General features: G+C 38.4%; 2 protein-coding genes and 1 long non-coding RNA gene across 4 annotated transcripts; all 3 read right to left on the bottom strand.

Moving 5' to 3' along the window:
* Positions 1–1923: 1923 nt before the first annotated feature.
* On the bottom strand, positions 1924–5069 carry LOC148692516 (uncharacterized). The gene is made up of 3 exons (XR_015954375.1): positions 4633–5069; positions 3927–3985; positions 1924–2319 (listed from the first exon to the last, which is right to left on the bottom strand). It is a non-coding gene; the product is annotated as an uncharacterized LOC148692516 (long non-coding RNA).
* A 3871-nt stretch (positions 5070–8940) lies between these two features.
* LOC148692515 (uncharacterized) lies at positions 8941–10502 on the bottom strand. Its single transcript, XM_088681778.1, has one exon. It carries the CDS (start codon positions 10112–10114, stop codon positions 9383–9385), a length of 732 nt encoding a protein of 243 aa, XP_088537904.1. The 5' UTR covers positions 10115–10502; the 3' UTR covers positions 8941–9382.
* A 2731-nt stretch (positions 10503–13233) lies between these two features.
* On the bottom strand, positions 13234–15910 carry CTF7 (protein). 2 transcript variants are annotated; one of them, XM_068484523.2, is made up of 6 exons: positions 15577–15910; positions 15035–15305; positions 14829–14924; positions 14450–14518; positions 13870–14207; positions 13234–13489 (listed from the first exon to the last, which is right to left on the bottom strand). In XM_068484523.2, the coding sequence occupies exons 1-6, from the start codon at positions 15750–15752 to the stop codon at positions 13345–13347; spliced, it is 1095 nt and encodes a 364-aa protein (XP_068340624.2). In that variant the 5' UTR covers positions 15753–15910; the 3' UTR covers positions 13234–13344. The 2 variants fall into 2 exon arrangements, with proteins under 2 accessions (XP_068340624.2, XP_068340625.2); XM_068484524.2 differs by having other exon boundaries at positions 15035–15302; positions 15577–15891.
* Positions 15911–16193: the final 283 nt, after the last annotated feature.

The following is a 16193-nucleotide window of genomic DNA, read 5'->3' as shown; positions in this document are numbered from 1 at the left end:
GGGTGCTTGCATGCAAGTAGACCTGGCATTTGGACCTGACCCATTAATATTAGTATTTGGGTGGATGCTTAAAGGGTCAGGTTGCTAACGGGTGAACCCGTTAATAACCCATTAAATAATGGGTCACTTTAGATCAACCCGTTAGCACCCGTTAGTTGAGGATATTTTAGTAATTTCAGTCAAGTCTTAACAACAAAAAATAAACTATATGCAAAAAAAAATTAATAATAATAATTGTTAACGAGTGTTAACGGGTGAAACGGATGACCCGTTAGCTTAACGGGTTGGGTTCGGATGACCCATTAACTTAACGAGTCGGGTTGAACCCGACCCAAACCCAATAAACCCGACCCATTTACAAGTCTACCTGATACTATTCACTTTATCATTTAATTTGTCCTTATCGTTAAAACTCAAAATTTTCAAACATTTTTCATTAGTTTTTTTTTTTTTTTAAATTCATCTTCTATCGCTCTCCCTGTTTCACGCCTAGGATAACAAATCCTCTAGGAATGGATAACATTGATGATATGATTTAGTAACTTTCAACACCGAGCGAATAGAGTCAATAGACTAACAAAGCCTTGGCATTGAGCTTTCAAAAGTTACTTTTTCTAGCCTCTCACATGGGTTGGGTTTATTGATGCCACTTATCAATTTTAAGAATAAAAGGGTTGTATTAGGGAAAATTGAACTCTTAACCTTTCTTATGGAGTTACTCTTAACCCATTACGCAACACACATTCACGATTAGAAGAAATTTTTGTGCACAATCTTATGTGCGCTACTCCCTACGCATGTGCTTGGGTGTTGAGAGATTGAATCTTCTAAACTCGTTTTATATGTATCATTTTTGTGAGCTTTATCATTGATTAATATTCTACGAGGTTTATTATTAATTAATACGTGTTAAGTTTATGATGCAAAATCAAAGAAAAGTAACTAAGTTTTTATTTATTTAGCAAAATCTACCCTTACAAAGTGAAGGGAAAAATAAACACACACAAGTTACTGGTCTCTTCTTACATTTCTTCTGCACAAAATTCTAGATAATTAAACTTCCATTCTTCTTCGATGAACAAGACAAAATACCACAGTTAGAGAAAGGTCACAAAAGATCAATAAGTACAGTCTCGAGGCAAACCAGCATTGGAACAAACGCTTTTGATAGCTTTAATCTCCTCCCTATTTCTTAAACCTACAACAAAACATATAATCAATAACTGAATCATGATATTTGGATGAAGAGAAATGCCAAGGGAGCCTCTCAAAAGTAGAATACTTTATGAACTTTCTTTAACGTCAGTTTTTGCGTCAACAATATAAAACATTAAGTTAAAAAGATGAGATGACAGAGAATTCATGAAGACTTCGACTTCTGAGAGAATCCCCTTAGCATTTCTCTTGGAAGGATAAAATTCTCGTTTGCAAACATGACAACGTGCATGCTACCATTAACTACCATGAATGTATGGACGATTGATAGTCGTTATTCTATGATAAGTGATTTTCACACCGTCTCTTTTTAAACATGTTTCTCCTTCCTTCTTATTATTTTAATTTTCTTTGAATTATTCAATATATTTAACGTCAATCTTTCTGAACTTAAAACAAATTGCTAAAAAACTTAATTGAAAACATGTAGCATCAAGGAAGGCATACGTCTTCTGCTTACAATTTGTGTAAAATGCACGCACTATTTCATATATCTACACAAAACATTTTGCAGACAGCAATGATGTAACATATTTAGACGTGATACGAGAAGTTAAACAAAAGTTAAACGAAACAGAAAATAAACAAATGGATCAACACACAAATAAATATCATGTCTTCAAACACAGAAAAGAAGCAAGAAACAAATGGAGGCCAGAACATGAAACGGGAACACTAAGACGGTTGTGCACAAACCTATTAGACATTGTAAAGTGTTTTAATTTTTTAAGATAACATTGCGTACTTGGTTTAATACCACTGATCATTAGACGCCCCGTTTCATCTAACATATAAAACAAAACAAAACCATACTGACACACCCCGACCCAGAAAGTCTACTTGGACCCTGAATCGAGCTGTGCTGGCCGACACCTGGAAGGTGACGAAGCCATAAAATGTGATAGTGTATAAAAAGTGAATGAATTTGAATCTAAAGTGTCTAAATACCAGAGTGAGCTACGAGTGGGAGCGAACCCATTTCACATGCGATGTCAGAGCATAAGTAAGGTACAGTAGTGTGGGTAAGAATCATACCCTCAAAAATATCCATCAATACTAAGATTCGCCACAGATTCTTGTCGATACAAACTCAGCAGTTAAAACCTGGAGGGCACCAAACAGAAGGTGTGAGTAAGCAATAAAACCAAGCTTCCCAAAGTTACTACCTCTCAAAAAGTAATGCCCCTAAATGTAAAACCCGTATCGTTTTCCATAAGACAGTACAACATATATACATATATCCAAACCATACTCAGAAATGACCAAAACCACGGTTTGCCATCAACTCCACCATACATTAATAAGTAGGCCAAATGAACTAAATCAATACAAAGTGATATATCAGTCAGAGTCATCTAAAATGACTTGTACATCTTATCCATATCTCATGAATCATGGCTAGCATATAAGTCGGAGTCACCTATAGTGACCTGTACGACTTATCCATATCTCATCAATCCTGACTAGCATATAAGTCGGAGTCACCTATAGTGACCTGTACGACTTATCCATATCTCATCAATCCTGGCTAGCATATAAGTCGAAGTCACATATAGTGACCTGTACGACTTATCCATATCTCATCAATCCTGGCTAGCATATAAGTCGGAGTCACCTATAGTGACCTGTACGACTTATCCATATCTCATCAATCATGGCTAGCATATAAGTCGGAGTCACCTATAGTAACCTGTACGACTTATCCATATCTCATCAATCACGGCTAGCATATAAGTCGGAGTCACCTATAGTGACCTGTACGACTTATCCATATCTCATCAATCCTGGATAGCCAATAGCTCAATAAGTATACCTGCACACGAGTCGGAACCACCTAAAGTGGTCTGTACGACAGGACTGGGTGTAAATAAATACGCTCAAGTGCTACGATCACGTGAAGACTGGACGAATGATCGCGGGTCACCTACGAGTCGGAACCACCTAAAGTGGTCTGTACGACAGGACTGTGCACCTACCTTGAATCCAAGGTGAGCGTAAGGTGTGGGAGGTGAACATCACGTGAAGGACTGTGCCCTGGCCACGGGCGGGAGCACTAACACCGGGGTGCAGGTTTATGAGCTCTCAATGCATCTCAATATAACATGTACAACTCATGGCAACCAGTACGACAGTATCGAAGTTGCCTAACTCATAACTGTAGTCATGCTATAACGCAATCGATTCAACTATTACCATAAACTCACCTGAACTTACCTGGGTGTCCTGAGTTCACCTTTGCACTTGAAAGCATTCCCAATAATTATATGCAAGTAATATACATATGGATATATCATGGTGCAATCTACTACTCAACCATGTCGTAGCATTTTCAATTATAAACAATATGGTGTGAAGTGTACAATCAGTAACGCCCTACTCCCAAACTACTTATTTTCAGGGATAATTATCCATGACAACCCAATTAACTATAATTTAACTAACTAATTCACAAAACTAAAACTTGCCTTTACAAATTTCCTTTGCATTACTCAATTTCCCAAGCAAGGCTTTTGTCTCAAATATTTTATGGCTGCATCTAACGTCTTGTTAGACTGCCTACGTACCCTAGACAGGGATCAAGCCATTCGTAGTTCATATAGTACTTCAAGCATTCACAATAAATATGTATGAAAGTAATATGCCTAATCAATTTAAAAGTGTCGATAGAACTCTCAATAATATGTACGATAAAAAGGAAAAGATGCACTCACCTGGAGTCCACGCTATGATTCTCTAGCGCACGCATCGAGGCGTCCTGAATGATTGGTCCCTGTGACCAATTATCAAATCACATCTCAGAACTCTTATCCGTAGAATATGTAATTCACATAAAACACAACCTCAACGACATTCTAAAATAGTTTGATACCCATTGACCACAAGTCAACCGTCGATCAAAGATCGACAGTAGGGTTTACAACCCTGTATAACTTGACCCGGAAGATCCGCATATCAGATTTCCAATCCGCAACTCCCAACGATCCACAATATGTTTCTAGAATAACATATTAAAATTTTATTACGATCCAACGGTCAAATCTCCGCCAATTGCCTAAAACAAGTGGCCGTGAACATTTATTTTACTGACTTACAAATCCAATTCAGGAAGATCCGTAAGTCGGATTCCCGATCCGTAAATTCCTATAATCTTTAAATATTACGTAATATAATGTATCCAATTTTGGTGACGATCCAACGGTCGGATCATCGATTCACATTTTATCAAGTAACGTATCGTAACGAATTTAGGTTCCAACTATCAACCTACTGAATTCAAGACATTTGACATAGCCTAAAAATAGCATTGGCGGCCCACTGGCCACGCGCCGCCCCGACTCGCCGGAAAATTCAACTATTTCCAAAAATTCTCAAACTTCACAGAAATGAAGATCTTAGTGAGTGGAGCAACTTTCATACCTGCCACGAAGTCCAAACGTGGACGGAAGATGGTCAATTTTTCCCACGAAGCCGGCGGGTGCCTAAAACTTCCCGACGTCGATTCGTCGTCTACGGTGGTCCAACGGGGTCAAGGTTGGTTGGGTTTTGCTCCTGGGATGATGGGCTACAAAGCCCAAGTGGTGGCATCGGCCATTGCTTTGCCGATTTGCCGAAAAATCGAGAAGGGTGGCCGGAGCACCATTGATTTTCGTCAACTTTCGTGGTCTCAAACCTCCACATCCCATGGTTAATCAAGGTGGGTTTTGTAGAGGGGAATGAGAGCTTCAAGATGGTGGTGGTGGCATCGAAAAACTCCACCGGAGTTGGCCGGAATCGGCCTTGGAAAATGGGTACCCGCGGTGGGTGCGGGTGGACGAAAACCCACTTCCCCTTTTTTTTTTTTTTTTTTTTTTTTCTTTTCTTTCTTCCAATTCTGATTGAGCTTTTCCCCACAAGAGGGGAATTTAATTTAAATAAACGCTAAACCTTGAATAACCAATTTCGAACGTCCGTAACTATACTGTTATAATCTGGACTCGCAAACGGCTTTCGTCTATGCGTTCACATCCACGAGTATTACGAGAATATGTTAAAAGAATAAGTCATACGTCTCTCTAGACGATGGTCAACAGAAGTCAAAGTCCTTGCCTCTAGGGCAATTTCGTAAATTCACGCTTTTTAAATAAAATAAAAACGTAAAATTTGGAACGGGTTGTCACAATACTTTGCCTAGGACATAAAAAGACTCAGAAGGAATTAATAACTAACCCTGCTTCCTTACGACCTCCGGATTACTGGTTGTGGCGGTGGTGGTTGTGGTTGTGGAATGCAAAACCCTGGGATGACACACGGCTGTGCTTCCACAAACCCTCCCAAAACCACCCATTGATCCATTCCCTCTACCCTAGAATGGCAAAACACGGTTTTGTTGTCTCCTCGGAATCCCATTTCTGGTTTCCAAAAAGCTACCAACCTGCCCAAATATTACAAGTATATTTACATTAATGTGGAAATAAATTTAGTTGCAAACTCACTATTTCGATGTTCAAACTTATAGATCACTCTAAATTGTAGTACTAAATAACAATACTTTCATTTATTAAAGTAAGCAAAACATTTGAATACAGACTAAGGGCAAAAAAATCCGATTCAGTTTTCTGGTCCTGTATTTACCAGAAGTTGAGCCGGGTTCATGAACTAAGAGTGGTAATTGAGGTGTTGAGTCCCGTACCCATGAAAAATAGGACCTTTTTGTACAAAACCATGGTTGTCGTCGGGTGGACCGGACCGCCGGTCTGACCCGGTGCAAACTCTATTAAAATTCAAAACACCCCATGTTAGACATTCATGCAAAGCAAAGGGTGCAATGGAAATCAAGCTGTGTGTGTGAGTCAGGAGAGAGAGACCTGAAGATTTGAAAGGCTTGGACTTTGGTATTGTTTGAGGAGAGAGAGAGAAGCCAACTGCCGAGCGAGGTCGTCCGTGGTATTAGAGAAATGGTGACGGCTAAGTATGGAGGTTGAAGAAGCTGCTTCGTTGAAAAAAAAGTATCAGATGGAAGCCATAGTTCACCGTCGTCGGGATTTGGTGGACACCCAGCCATTTTTAGCATAAACCCAGCAAATTTCACACACCCAACAAACAAAAAATGAAAATTTCTCCTTGCGAATATGCAAACACTGAAGAAAAAACCCAACAAAGGCAGAGAGAAAAAAACATAGAAAAATAAAGAAGAGGGATTTTAAAGGTCTAAAAGCGGCACTGTGATATGGACAAAAGTTAATTTTAAAATGACGTTACAACTCTCTCTCTCTCTCTCTCTCTCTCTCTCTCTCTCTCTCTCTCTCTCTCTCTCTCTCTCTCTCTCTCTCTCTCTCTCTCTCTCTCTCTCTCTCTAAATAAGAAAGAAAATGGGTCTATGTGTTACGGCCTGTTTGGTTCCCAAGAAAAACGAGTTTTTGGAAACTAATTGATGAGGCACGGAGCAATTTTCAATTCCAACTAGCAAGGCTTCAATGGAACTAATAAAATTTTGAAAACAACCCAGCCCATAATTTATTTACAATATCATGAAAACACGTGAGTTTCCAAAATTTCCTTACAAAATTAATTTAAAACCTTATATAGGAAATTAAAGTGGTACCAAACAAGTCCTAGTTCTATCACTTTGAGAATCAATGGCATGGGACGGATTTACCATCACTATTCACCACTACCATCACATCCCAATCAGTCATATTCTGTAGTATTTTTTTACGTGTTAATACATTATTGGACCGAAATGCTACGGTTGCAATAACTTGTATTTAAGTTATTCTCCTCTATTTTAGGTTTTAGGCCCCTGTGACCACTCTCTGAACGTCAGCATCACATTTTGAGGATTCGAGCCATATCAGGTTGGCTCGTTCGCGCTTCCACTACTCCTTAACTCAAAACCTCCTTCTATTCTATGTAACACTACTTGGCTACCGCAACTCCTGCTTCTATTCAAATACAAATGGACAGTTGTCCAAATAGTTAAAATTGTATACACAGATTGGACACTTGTCCATTTATGATTAGGTAAAAGTAGAAGTTGCTGATGGATTTGCAATTGCAGAAATCCAACATCTGTCTTATGGACACTTGGCGATTAAATGAGGATCAGGGTGATGAAAGATGTACGTGGGTGGTGTGGGAGAGGTAACGCGGGAAAGTCTGATACGTTTTGCAGGCACCAAATCAACGAAAATGTTTACCTTGTGACTGGAACACGAATGATACACGTGTTTTTATACAAGTGGTGGGAAATTGTATTTTTTTTAAGTTATTAACGTTTTAACACACATATCCCACCATTTGTATAATGACATGTGGTGTACCGTCTCAGTTCCCGTCACACTAAAAAATCTCTCTAAATCAACATAACGGATTTAATCGGCCACCACTTTGATGAGACTCGTCCTTTTTGCACACAAATGATGGGCTACGGAGTGGGTGTATACAAATAAGCAAACATGCACCTCTATTGGGTTAATTGGTCGGGCTCATAACTCACTCGTTTGGGCCCATTGTTAAGGAGCGGGTACTCCCTCGTCAGAAGGCTAGGTTCGAGGGATAACAAGCTAGATGGGTCCGGGGTCCATGGCCGCTCGCCAAGGTGCACCTATGCAGGTCTTGGCTTTAAGAACTTGTTTGGCAGCTCATATAAAAGATTGCGTATGATTAATTATGCGGACTTGGTTGTTTGGTGCAGTTATGTATTAATCATGTCTAATTTTTTGTGTGCGATTCACATCCGCTTAGTTATACTTCTCAAATTAAATGTATAATTCAGTACAGTTTGATGTACCAAATTCTTATCCGTTATTTTGATGGTCCCTTTGCTCAAGGTGACCAATTCTATATCAGTTTCAAGTTTTGACATCATTCAATTATAATGAAGTTTTGAAGTAACATGTCTTTGTTTGAAAGCCGAGAATGAATTTTTACTTTTCTCATGTTAATTGAGAATTCAAGGTTATGCGATGGAAGTTCATGTTACGAAGAATTTGCAACGAGTTTTGGTGAACTTTTGGGTATTAAGATGAATTTTGGGTATCAAAGTCCTCACAATCGCCTTAGTGTCTTAGGATCTGTACTGTGTTCGTTGTCAAATGCAAGAGTCGAGCGTTCAATTCAATTATGAATGTCCGAAATGTTGAATTTTAAGACTGGAATGTTTATGTATATTTGTCGAGGTAAATTTAATGAATGAGAGAGAATAAAATAAATAAATTGAGATTTGATAATAACACTTTGTTGATGACACACATATTTGGAGCATAACTCTCCCTGCAACTGCTCATAATTAGTTTTAATTGCGTTAATTGATAGTTTTTTTAGTTCAAATTACAATATTCAATTATAAAAGAATTTGAAATTCGTACAATACATGAACAATATTCATTAATTGTGTTGATAGATGGTTTTAGCTTCTAAAAGAAAAAACCAACTTACCAAAATGGAAACTTTACCACTCACACTTTACATCATAATTTTCAAAAACTCATAACAAGCTCCAAGTAACAATATTTTAACTCGAAGATCCAAAATTTTCTTCTATTTATTTTTGGGACAATTTTTTTAATTAGACTTTTGAATTTATTTTATTTTTATATTAAAATTTATTGAATGCTTTTTTTTAACTAAATGTTTTTAGAGTATTTTTCATACTTATAACGCTTTTAAAATACAGTTAATCAATGCGTTTTATTTTATAATCAATTATTCTCAAATCACAAAATCCGTTTTTTAATAAAGCACATCTAAAACAACGAAGCAAATGATAAAAACCAATAATTATACAAGCCCTAGAAACTGAGGAGCCCCTCCTTTACTACTAATAACTTAATCCTAATTGGGATGGGAAACTAATCCAATCCATGGAATTATTAAAAAACCCAAAAACCCAATTCCTCTTCCCAAACACCAAATAGGAAATATCTTTCCCATCCAGGCAGCTACATATCAGTTTCAACTACACCTTTCAAAACCCTAAATTGCACATTCAACCTCAAAATATCACCTCCAATTTCCTAAAACGACATCGTTCTCAAACACTTTCGTAACCCATACGACCATATCCACAAAATATTCACACCTTAAATTATGTCATAGTCAGGTATACCTTCCTTATCGTATACCAAACCGCATACTATCAATCTCGCTATCACCAACCAATAAAAAAACCCAGAATGAAGTGACCTTTCTAGTCGGACCCTTTAACGGGTCGGGAAATCGGACCCGCCGGCGACCTGAACCCGACAGTCACAGGGTCGTAAGCGCACCAGTGGAACCCGACTTCTCTCCCCATCTCGTTCGCCCTCGAACACTCCTCGCATACTGTCGCTCCACTCCGGCTGCCCAGCCCGAGTCCGAGCCCATCGGCCCTTCCCAGGCCCATGTTCATCAAGTACCTCTCTTTCTCAATCTGCAGCTCTCTGACCCGATTCTCGTACTCGACCCGACCCGCAAAAGGCATGGCCAATCCGGCGACGTTTTCGATCTCCATGCCGCGCTTTAATAGCATAACATTCTCGAGATGGAGATTCTTGTTGATCGGATTTTGAGCTCCAAGCGACGCCGTGTTGCGGTACTCATCTTCTCGGAAGTCCGGGTGGTGGCGGGGGACCTGGTAGTTGTGATTCTTCCGCCGCCGCTCGCGCCTCGACCGCTTGAGCTCCACGAGGAAGAAGCAATTCTTCTCGCGAGAAATCGCGCTGAAGTTGACCTTGCCGGTGATGGGGATTCGCTGGCGGGTCTCCGGCGAGGAGAGGAAGACGGTGAACTGCCCCGGCAGGATTCCGATCTTTTGACTCAGAACCGACAGGAACCGCGAGAAATCAAGCTCCGGGTAGACGACGAGGTCGCCCATATCGGTCTCGGTCTCACCGTCGGAGAAGACGACCGGGAACGAGACGCCTCTTTCGGCCTCCATCATCTTTACTATATCCCGTCTCCGGTGAGGTGACGTCAGATTTCCGGTGATAAATTCGTCGGAGTTTTGAAATCCGATCGTAAATAAGGGGATTTGTGGGGGAGGGGGAGAAATGAACAGAGGAAAGGGGGTTTATATAGAGAGGTGTGGGGGTTTAGGACTGACGTTGTAAATATGGCAAGGCGGTAGGGGTATGTAGGGAATTATGTTTTTGATGTTTTCGTGAGGAGCCAGGTTACGGGTAGCTCGATCGTATCTTCCAGATCACACATTCCTTTTATGTGATGTTTGGATGCTTGGGGCCCAAGCAACCGAAAACGGCGGCGTTCCGGTTTGTTTGGCCAGTCTCGGAAATTCATTGTTTTTTTACGTTGTATTTATTATTTTTTGTTGAGACAATATATTTGTTATGTTCTGGTTATTAGGAAAAATGGGGATTTTAACTTTTTTTTTTCTTAAAAAAAAACATTACTGTTCTAAATTAGAATCGAAAACAGAAATATAAAAATAAAGGGAGTCTAAATTCTGGATGATGTAGGTCAAAAACTTGATTTTTTCAGTTTTATTAAATAAAATCGTTTGTTTTTAAAGTAGGAAATTAAATTAAATGCAAAAGTCCCTTGGGCAACTAATACAACAATTATCAAAGTGTAAGGAAAGCCTTACACTACTGGGGATAAAATCAAGCCAATACAATTTGACGAAATAAAGTGTCATAAAGCGGTTAATTTATCATTCACGAAGTTGGCCTCCCGACAAACATGAACAAAACTAATACCCTCAAAATCATGAAAAAGTTTATGGATGTACCCAAGCAGCAAACAAAATTTCCAAGGAATTGAGCAAGAACCATTCACATAACCAATCAAAACCTTCGAGTCCCCTTCTTACAATTTTCTTGTGACCAACCCTAATTGCTTGAGAAAATCCTAGACAGAGCGCTAAAGCTTCGATTAAAAACACGTTTGTAGAACCAAGGGGTTTAGCTCCAACAATTAAAGGAGAACCTATCTAAGAATGAATAATGAAACTTTCATTTAAAACAGATCCATCAAAGTTTAATTTAACAAACTCCCGGGGGAGGAGGAAACCAACTAATAATCTCTAGAAAGGTATGAGAGGTTTGACAAATGTCTGGCGGAGAAATGAGCTTGAAATCATTCCAGAACTTCGTATCTACTATAATTACTTTAGGATAGTGCTATTCACATATCCATTTTTACCTCTTACACACCTTTATTAATTTTTTTACGTTAATCTTCAATTTATTCGACCTAAGAATCAAAAATTGAAAAAGGTGCATGATAAATTTTTGAAAAATAAGATGATTTCTTTTCTTGATTCCCAAATTTGCCAACAGACAATAAGCAAATAAAAATAGATCAAAGAGAAGAAAGTAAAGAAAATAAAATAAAATGTTTTGCGTTCTTCTCTCAGTTCAACACGTCACGTCAACCTCTGTCTTCTTAGCTGCCAACCATGATACACGTCATCATCCTACTGGGCATTGGTCAGTCTGATCGGAGTAGCCTTCTTCCCTCGACCAAATAGCCAAACATGTTTTCTCAGTTTTAAAAAATTACAACAATTATAAATGCATTGGAAATAAAATCGCCGCAAATTCCGTTGCACCCTTGGGAGTGTGTTTGACAGTAAACACATTTGGGTGCTGCTGCGGTTAGGACTACTATTTAGAAGTATTTTTATTTATTTATAAGTTATTTGCTTTTAGTCCCATTCTCGTAGGCCTCATGGTCTTAAAAAAATTAAGGTTATTCTATTGTCTGATCTTAATTTAACCATGTAGAAGATAGTAAAACAACAAAAGTTAAATGACCATAATTTTCTTGATTCATAGACTAGAGTTTGAGAGAAGGGTACTCTTATTTGAGAGAGGATCCTCGCCGAATCCTCTTTGTGAGATTCCCGAGTTCCTGCAATCACATTAGTTCATAGTACATCGTGCAATCAATTTTTGTCAGGTACCGTTTTTATTCAATTTTAAATAAAAAATTTACGATGGTTAATGACCGCACAATATACGATGAACGGATATGATTGGAGATGATCCAGAATCCAGACAAAGAGGATCCGGCAAGGATCCTCTTGGCTCTTATTTGCCCTCCTAGTGCAAAAAAGTCATTCAGGTACTTTTTTTCTACATAATATTTTATTTTAAATTATTGTAATTTACAGAAAGATTCAGGAGGGCGTTGTAGTTATGGGAAAGGGATCATCTCCGGATCCCTTCCACCTAAGCCAACTGAGCAAAAAATCCGGGTCCTTGAAATTTAATCAAACGGCTAAAAACAGGGGGGTCACATTAAAGTTATAATAACTTTAGCTGTTGGATCAAATTTCAAGGTCCGAATTTTGTGCTCAGTTGGCTCAGGTGGAAGGGATCCGAAGAGGTTCCCCTTCCGTAGTTATGAAGGTTTAAAGCGTTCAACCTATACCTATAATCTACCTTCCTATCCATAACATTGTATCAATGAAAATATACAATAAAGAGTTTTGAACTTAAAGTGCAGAGAAACAAACACGCACATTTTGGCAACGAAGTTGTTTTAAGTTTTAACATGTCTTTCTGTAGACGTCATCCATGGAGGCTGCTCCCCCTAATAGATAATTGAAAAGGTCCAATTAGTTGATTTTTGGGTTTCTATATATTTCTGGCTGTATTTGATAATATAAAAGGCTGAAGGTTTGAGGCCTCCAGGCATGGGGTCTCTAAAACATACATTATTAAACAAATTCCTCAAATATAATTAATTACTCTGCAGGGGTTTTTTTAATTACTAAAACATGTTATTTAACATTATTAAACATCTATTCTTTGTGTTTTGAACTGTTCGATGAGGGAGAATAAGATCTCATATACTACACCAAATTTCAAATATATATATATATATTTTTTTTTACTGAATTACTGAAATACATGTTTTTTATAATTAAGACACAAACTCACTTTGCACCGGAGTTTGAATCCATTCCTCGTAAACAAGAGTACGTGATTTACAATATCGTCTAGTAAATAGACGATACTGTAAACTACATACATGGAGACGAGACGGAGATCAAAAGGAGAGCCTAACTGGAGACAAGTGCATGAGAATCACTTCAAACATCAGATTGAAGAACTGAATTTCTAGCTTTTAGAATTTAGCAAACATGTCAAAATTGTTTCTAAAGGAATTAAACTCAAGGCACAGATGGACACAAATATCTGAGGTTTATGGGACAATATGGTTGGTTTTGTAAACCAGAAAATATCCACCACCACCAATATAATTGGATGCCAATGCCTTTCCAGCTGATGTTGGTTGAGAGAATGCCAGTTGAGAGCGTTCAAGGACAAATCCCATGCAGAAACTTTTCCTGTGATGGGGAAATAATAAGTAAACAGCCAAATGCTCATCGGAGCAGACATCGAAAAGAAGCAAGCGATTCAGTCTTCTGGGATAATAGGACAGAAAGTGATTTCCAGATGATCATAGGTTCAAAAGCATTTCCTAGTTCCGAAGGATGTATGATCGGTATGAATAAGAAAAAAACCTGCGTTTCTTTCTGATTCTTGGACCATTTATTATACTAAAATCTACTTATATTTAGCTGATGTAATTTGGCTAGCAGTTCATGATCCAAATCGCAGAGTTACAATATCGTACAATTTGATTGCAATGTGATGAAAATATAATAAAATCCACTCGAAAAGAAAATCCATAGAGAGGATAGCAAGGACTTGAACATGAACATACCTCAGGGCATCTAATAACTGGGTGGCTATGTGTTTTCTTCTGTTAGATGGAGTGACCCAAATGGCTCTAACGCCGCAAACAGCAGCCACTGCTTCCCTTTCGCAGAAGATAGCACCGTTGAGATTCTCATTCAACGCTTTGGGAACAGAAGGGGCTTTTCTCATGACTTCCCTCTGAAACCTGATATCCCCAAATTGGAGAGTAGATGATTTTGCTTCATGTGTAGTAGTACCATCAGAACTTCCATCAGCTGCAAATGAAGGAACTTTGTATGCTTCTTTTATTGGTTCCACAACTAGACAGCCAGCAACCCTTTGGGACAAAATGAACAGATATACCTGCAAAAACAATAGTCAGATACTGGAAACCATCCACATAAAAAAAACAGATAAAATGCATTATTGTACTCCTGAAACTGTCAAAAGATTGGAGTTACATGGCGCCGAAGTATTCATAAAGGCCTATGAAAGTCTCCAAAGAATGCACAAATCCGGAAGTTAATGGTAATTCAATAAAAGACATTTGATGCAAATAAAGTTCTGGTGGCATTTTCTAAATGACCAAGTTAATTGTCACTCACCTTACACAACTTGTGCAAAATCCATCCATTACCAAGCTCACTCTCCATTCTCTTCACAACTTCCCCAACCTGCCATACAACATAGTAGCCCCATTAAGCGCATCTTCGAGTTAACTTGAAACAATACCGCATACATAGGGCTCGTTTGGTGTCTAGGGTTGGATTTGATTATGTAACCCATTATCTTCAAGGTATGGTTGAAGCAAGAAATGAAAACTGTGTTTAACTTGAGGTAGAAGCCAGATGGGGTAAGTTTCCTTCACTCTAATCATTCACCTCTACCTTTATCATACCTTGAATTCTATGAATTATCCTATCCAATCCAATTCAATCCTCTGATTAAGGATCAAATTCATGAAAACAGATTTTTTGTTCGAACCTTGTTTCTCTGCGCCGGAGGATCAGAATCCAACACCAAAACAATCCGACCTCCTTCCACAGAAGGCAAATGAACAACCCTCTCATTGCACCATCCCTGCAAAATTTGGTCAGCAATTTGAGTAAACAAGCACCCATTTCTAACAATCTCATTGTTTTATCAATGGACCTAACAAAGGAGACACAAAACCTATAACGAATTTGCACCTTGAATGGAATTCCATTGGTATAGTCCTTGTGAAATGCCCTGTGAGCCTTCTCATCGTCTTCGTCTCCGGCGGTATACTTGACCCCGCACGTGGAGCACGTGTGCAGATTGAAATCAGACTGTCCAAAGTCCAGATAGAACTGAGCATAGCTTCTCTTCTTGTTCTTGGTCACTATTCTTCCCAATGTGGTCGATTCCGGCTTCCCGGAATTACCATCAGAAAAGGGTTTCTCCGGCAATTGGTTCACTGGATTTTTGTCTCTTCCACTACTTTAGTACACAAAGAAAAGATTCGAAGGGAAACAAAAGCAAATAAATATATTTTAACAGTCAGTAAATCAATATATTCATAAATAAACTAAATCTCAGATTTTCTGCAAGGAAAAACCCAGAATTTTAAATCCAGGCTGACCCCAGTCCCTAATTGTCTTAACAGAAGCTACCCAGAAACAACTTTTAATAAAAAAATAAAATAAAATAAAATTGAAACGTTTTTTGTCGGCATCCAAACAGCAGAAAGCCCAGAACAAAAAACAAATACCTTTGCGGGTTTGGAGCTCTTCGCTTGTAGGTGTTACAGTACTGGTGCTGCGTATTCTCCCAGGCGCTCAATTCGTCGTCGTTTTCGTTGGAAAGAAGCGGAGGTGCGGCTGCTGGGTTGGGGCAAGAGGAAGAAGAAGAGGAGGGTTTGAAGAAGGCACTGATCTTTGATTGCATTGCATGAATTCGTCGGATTTGATTTGAATTGGATCTGATTTCATTGCGCTTACCTCATCATTTACTTTGATTTTGGCGCCAAGAAATTGGGGAAATCGTGGGATTGAGTCAATTTTCCCGCCTAATTTATTTCCTTGGGCCTTCTGTTCCTTTTGAACTAACCCTAGCTATGTTTTGTTGAATTTGATCACTTTTTATTTTGTTACTTTTTTTATATGTATCTAATACGATCATCATCTCAACGGTCAGATATGATCTCCCAATTTACGTATATTCACACATATTACATATGACTGTCAGATGACGATTCTATTAAATACATGTAAGTATTGTTGTCAATCACTTAATTAATTAGATAAATAATGAGTTACATTGCATACAAACACAAATTTCGGAGGTAATGAAAACTAAAGAGTTTTAAAGTGTTAAACATTTAACAAG

The sequence above is a fragment of the Pyrus communis genome, chromosome 12, assembly GCF_041283825.1.
Source record: "Pyrus communis isolate YQ-2024b chromosome 12, ASM4128382v1, whole genome shotgun sequence".
Taxonomy (NCBI): domain Eukaryota; kingdom Viridiplantae; phylum Streptophyta; class Magnoliopsida; order Rosales; family Rosaceae; genus Pyrus; species Pyrus communis.
Note: the sequence above shows the minus strand (reverse complement) of the source record. Positions and strands in the feature narration are given on the sequence as shown.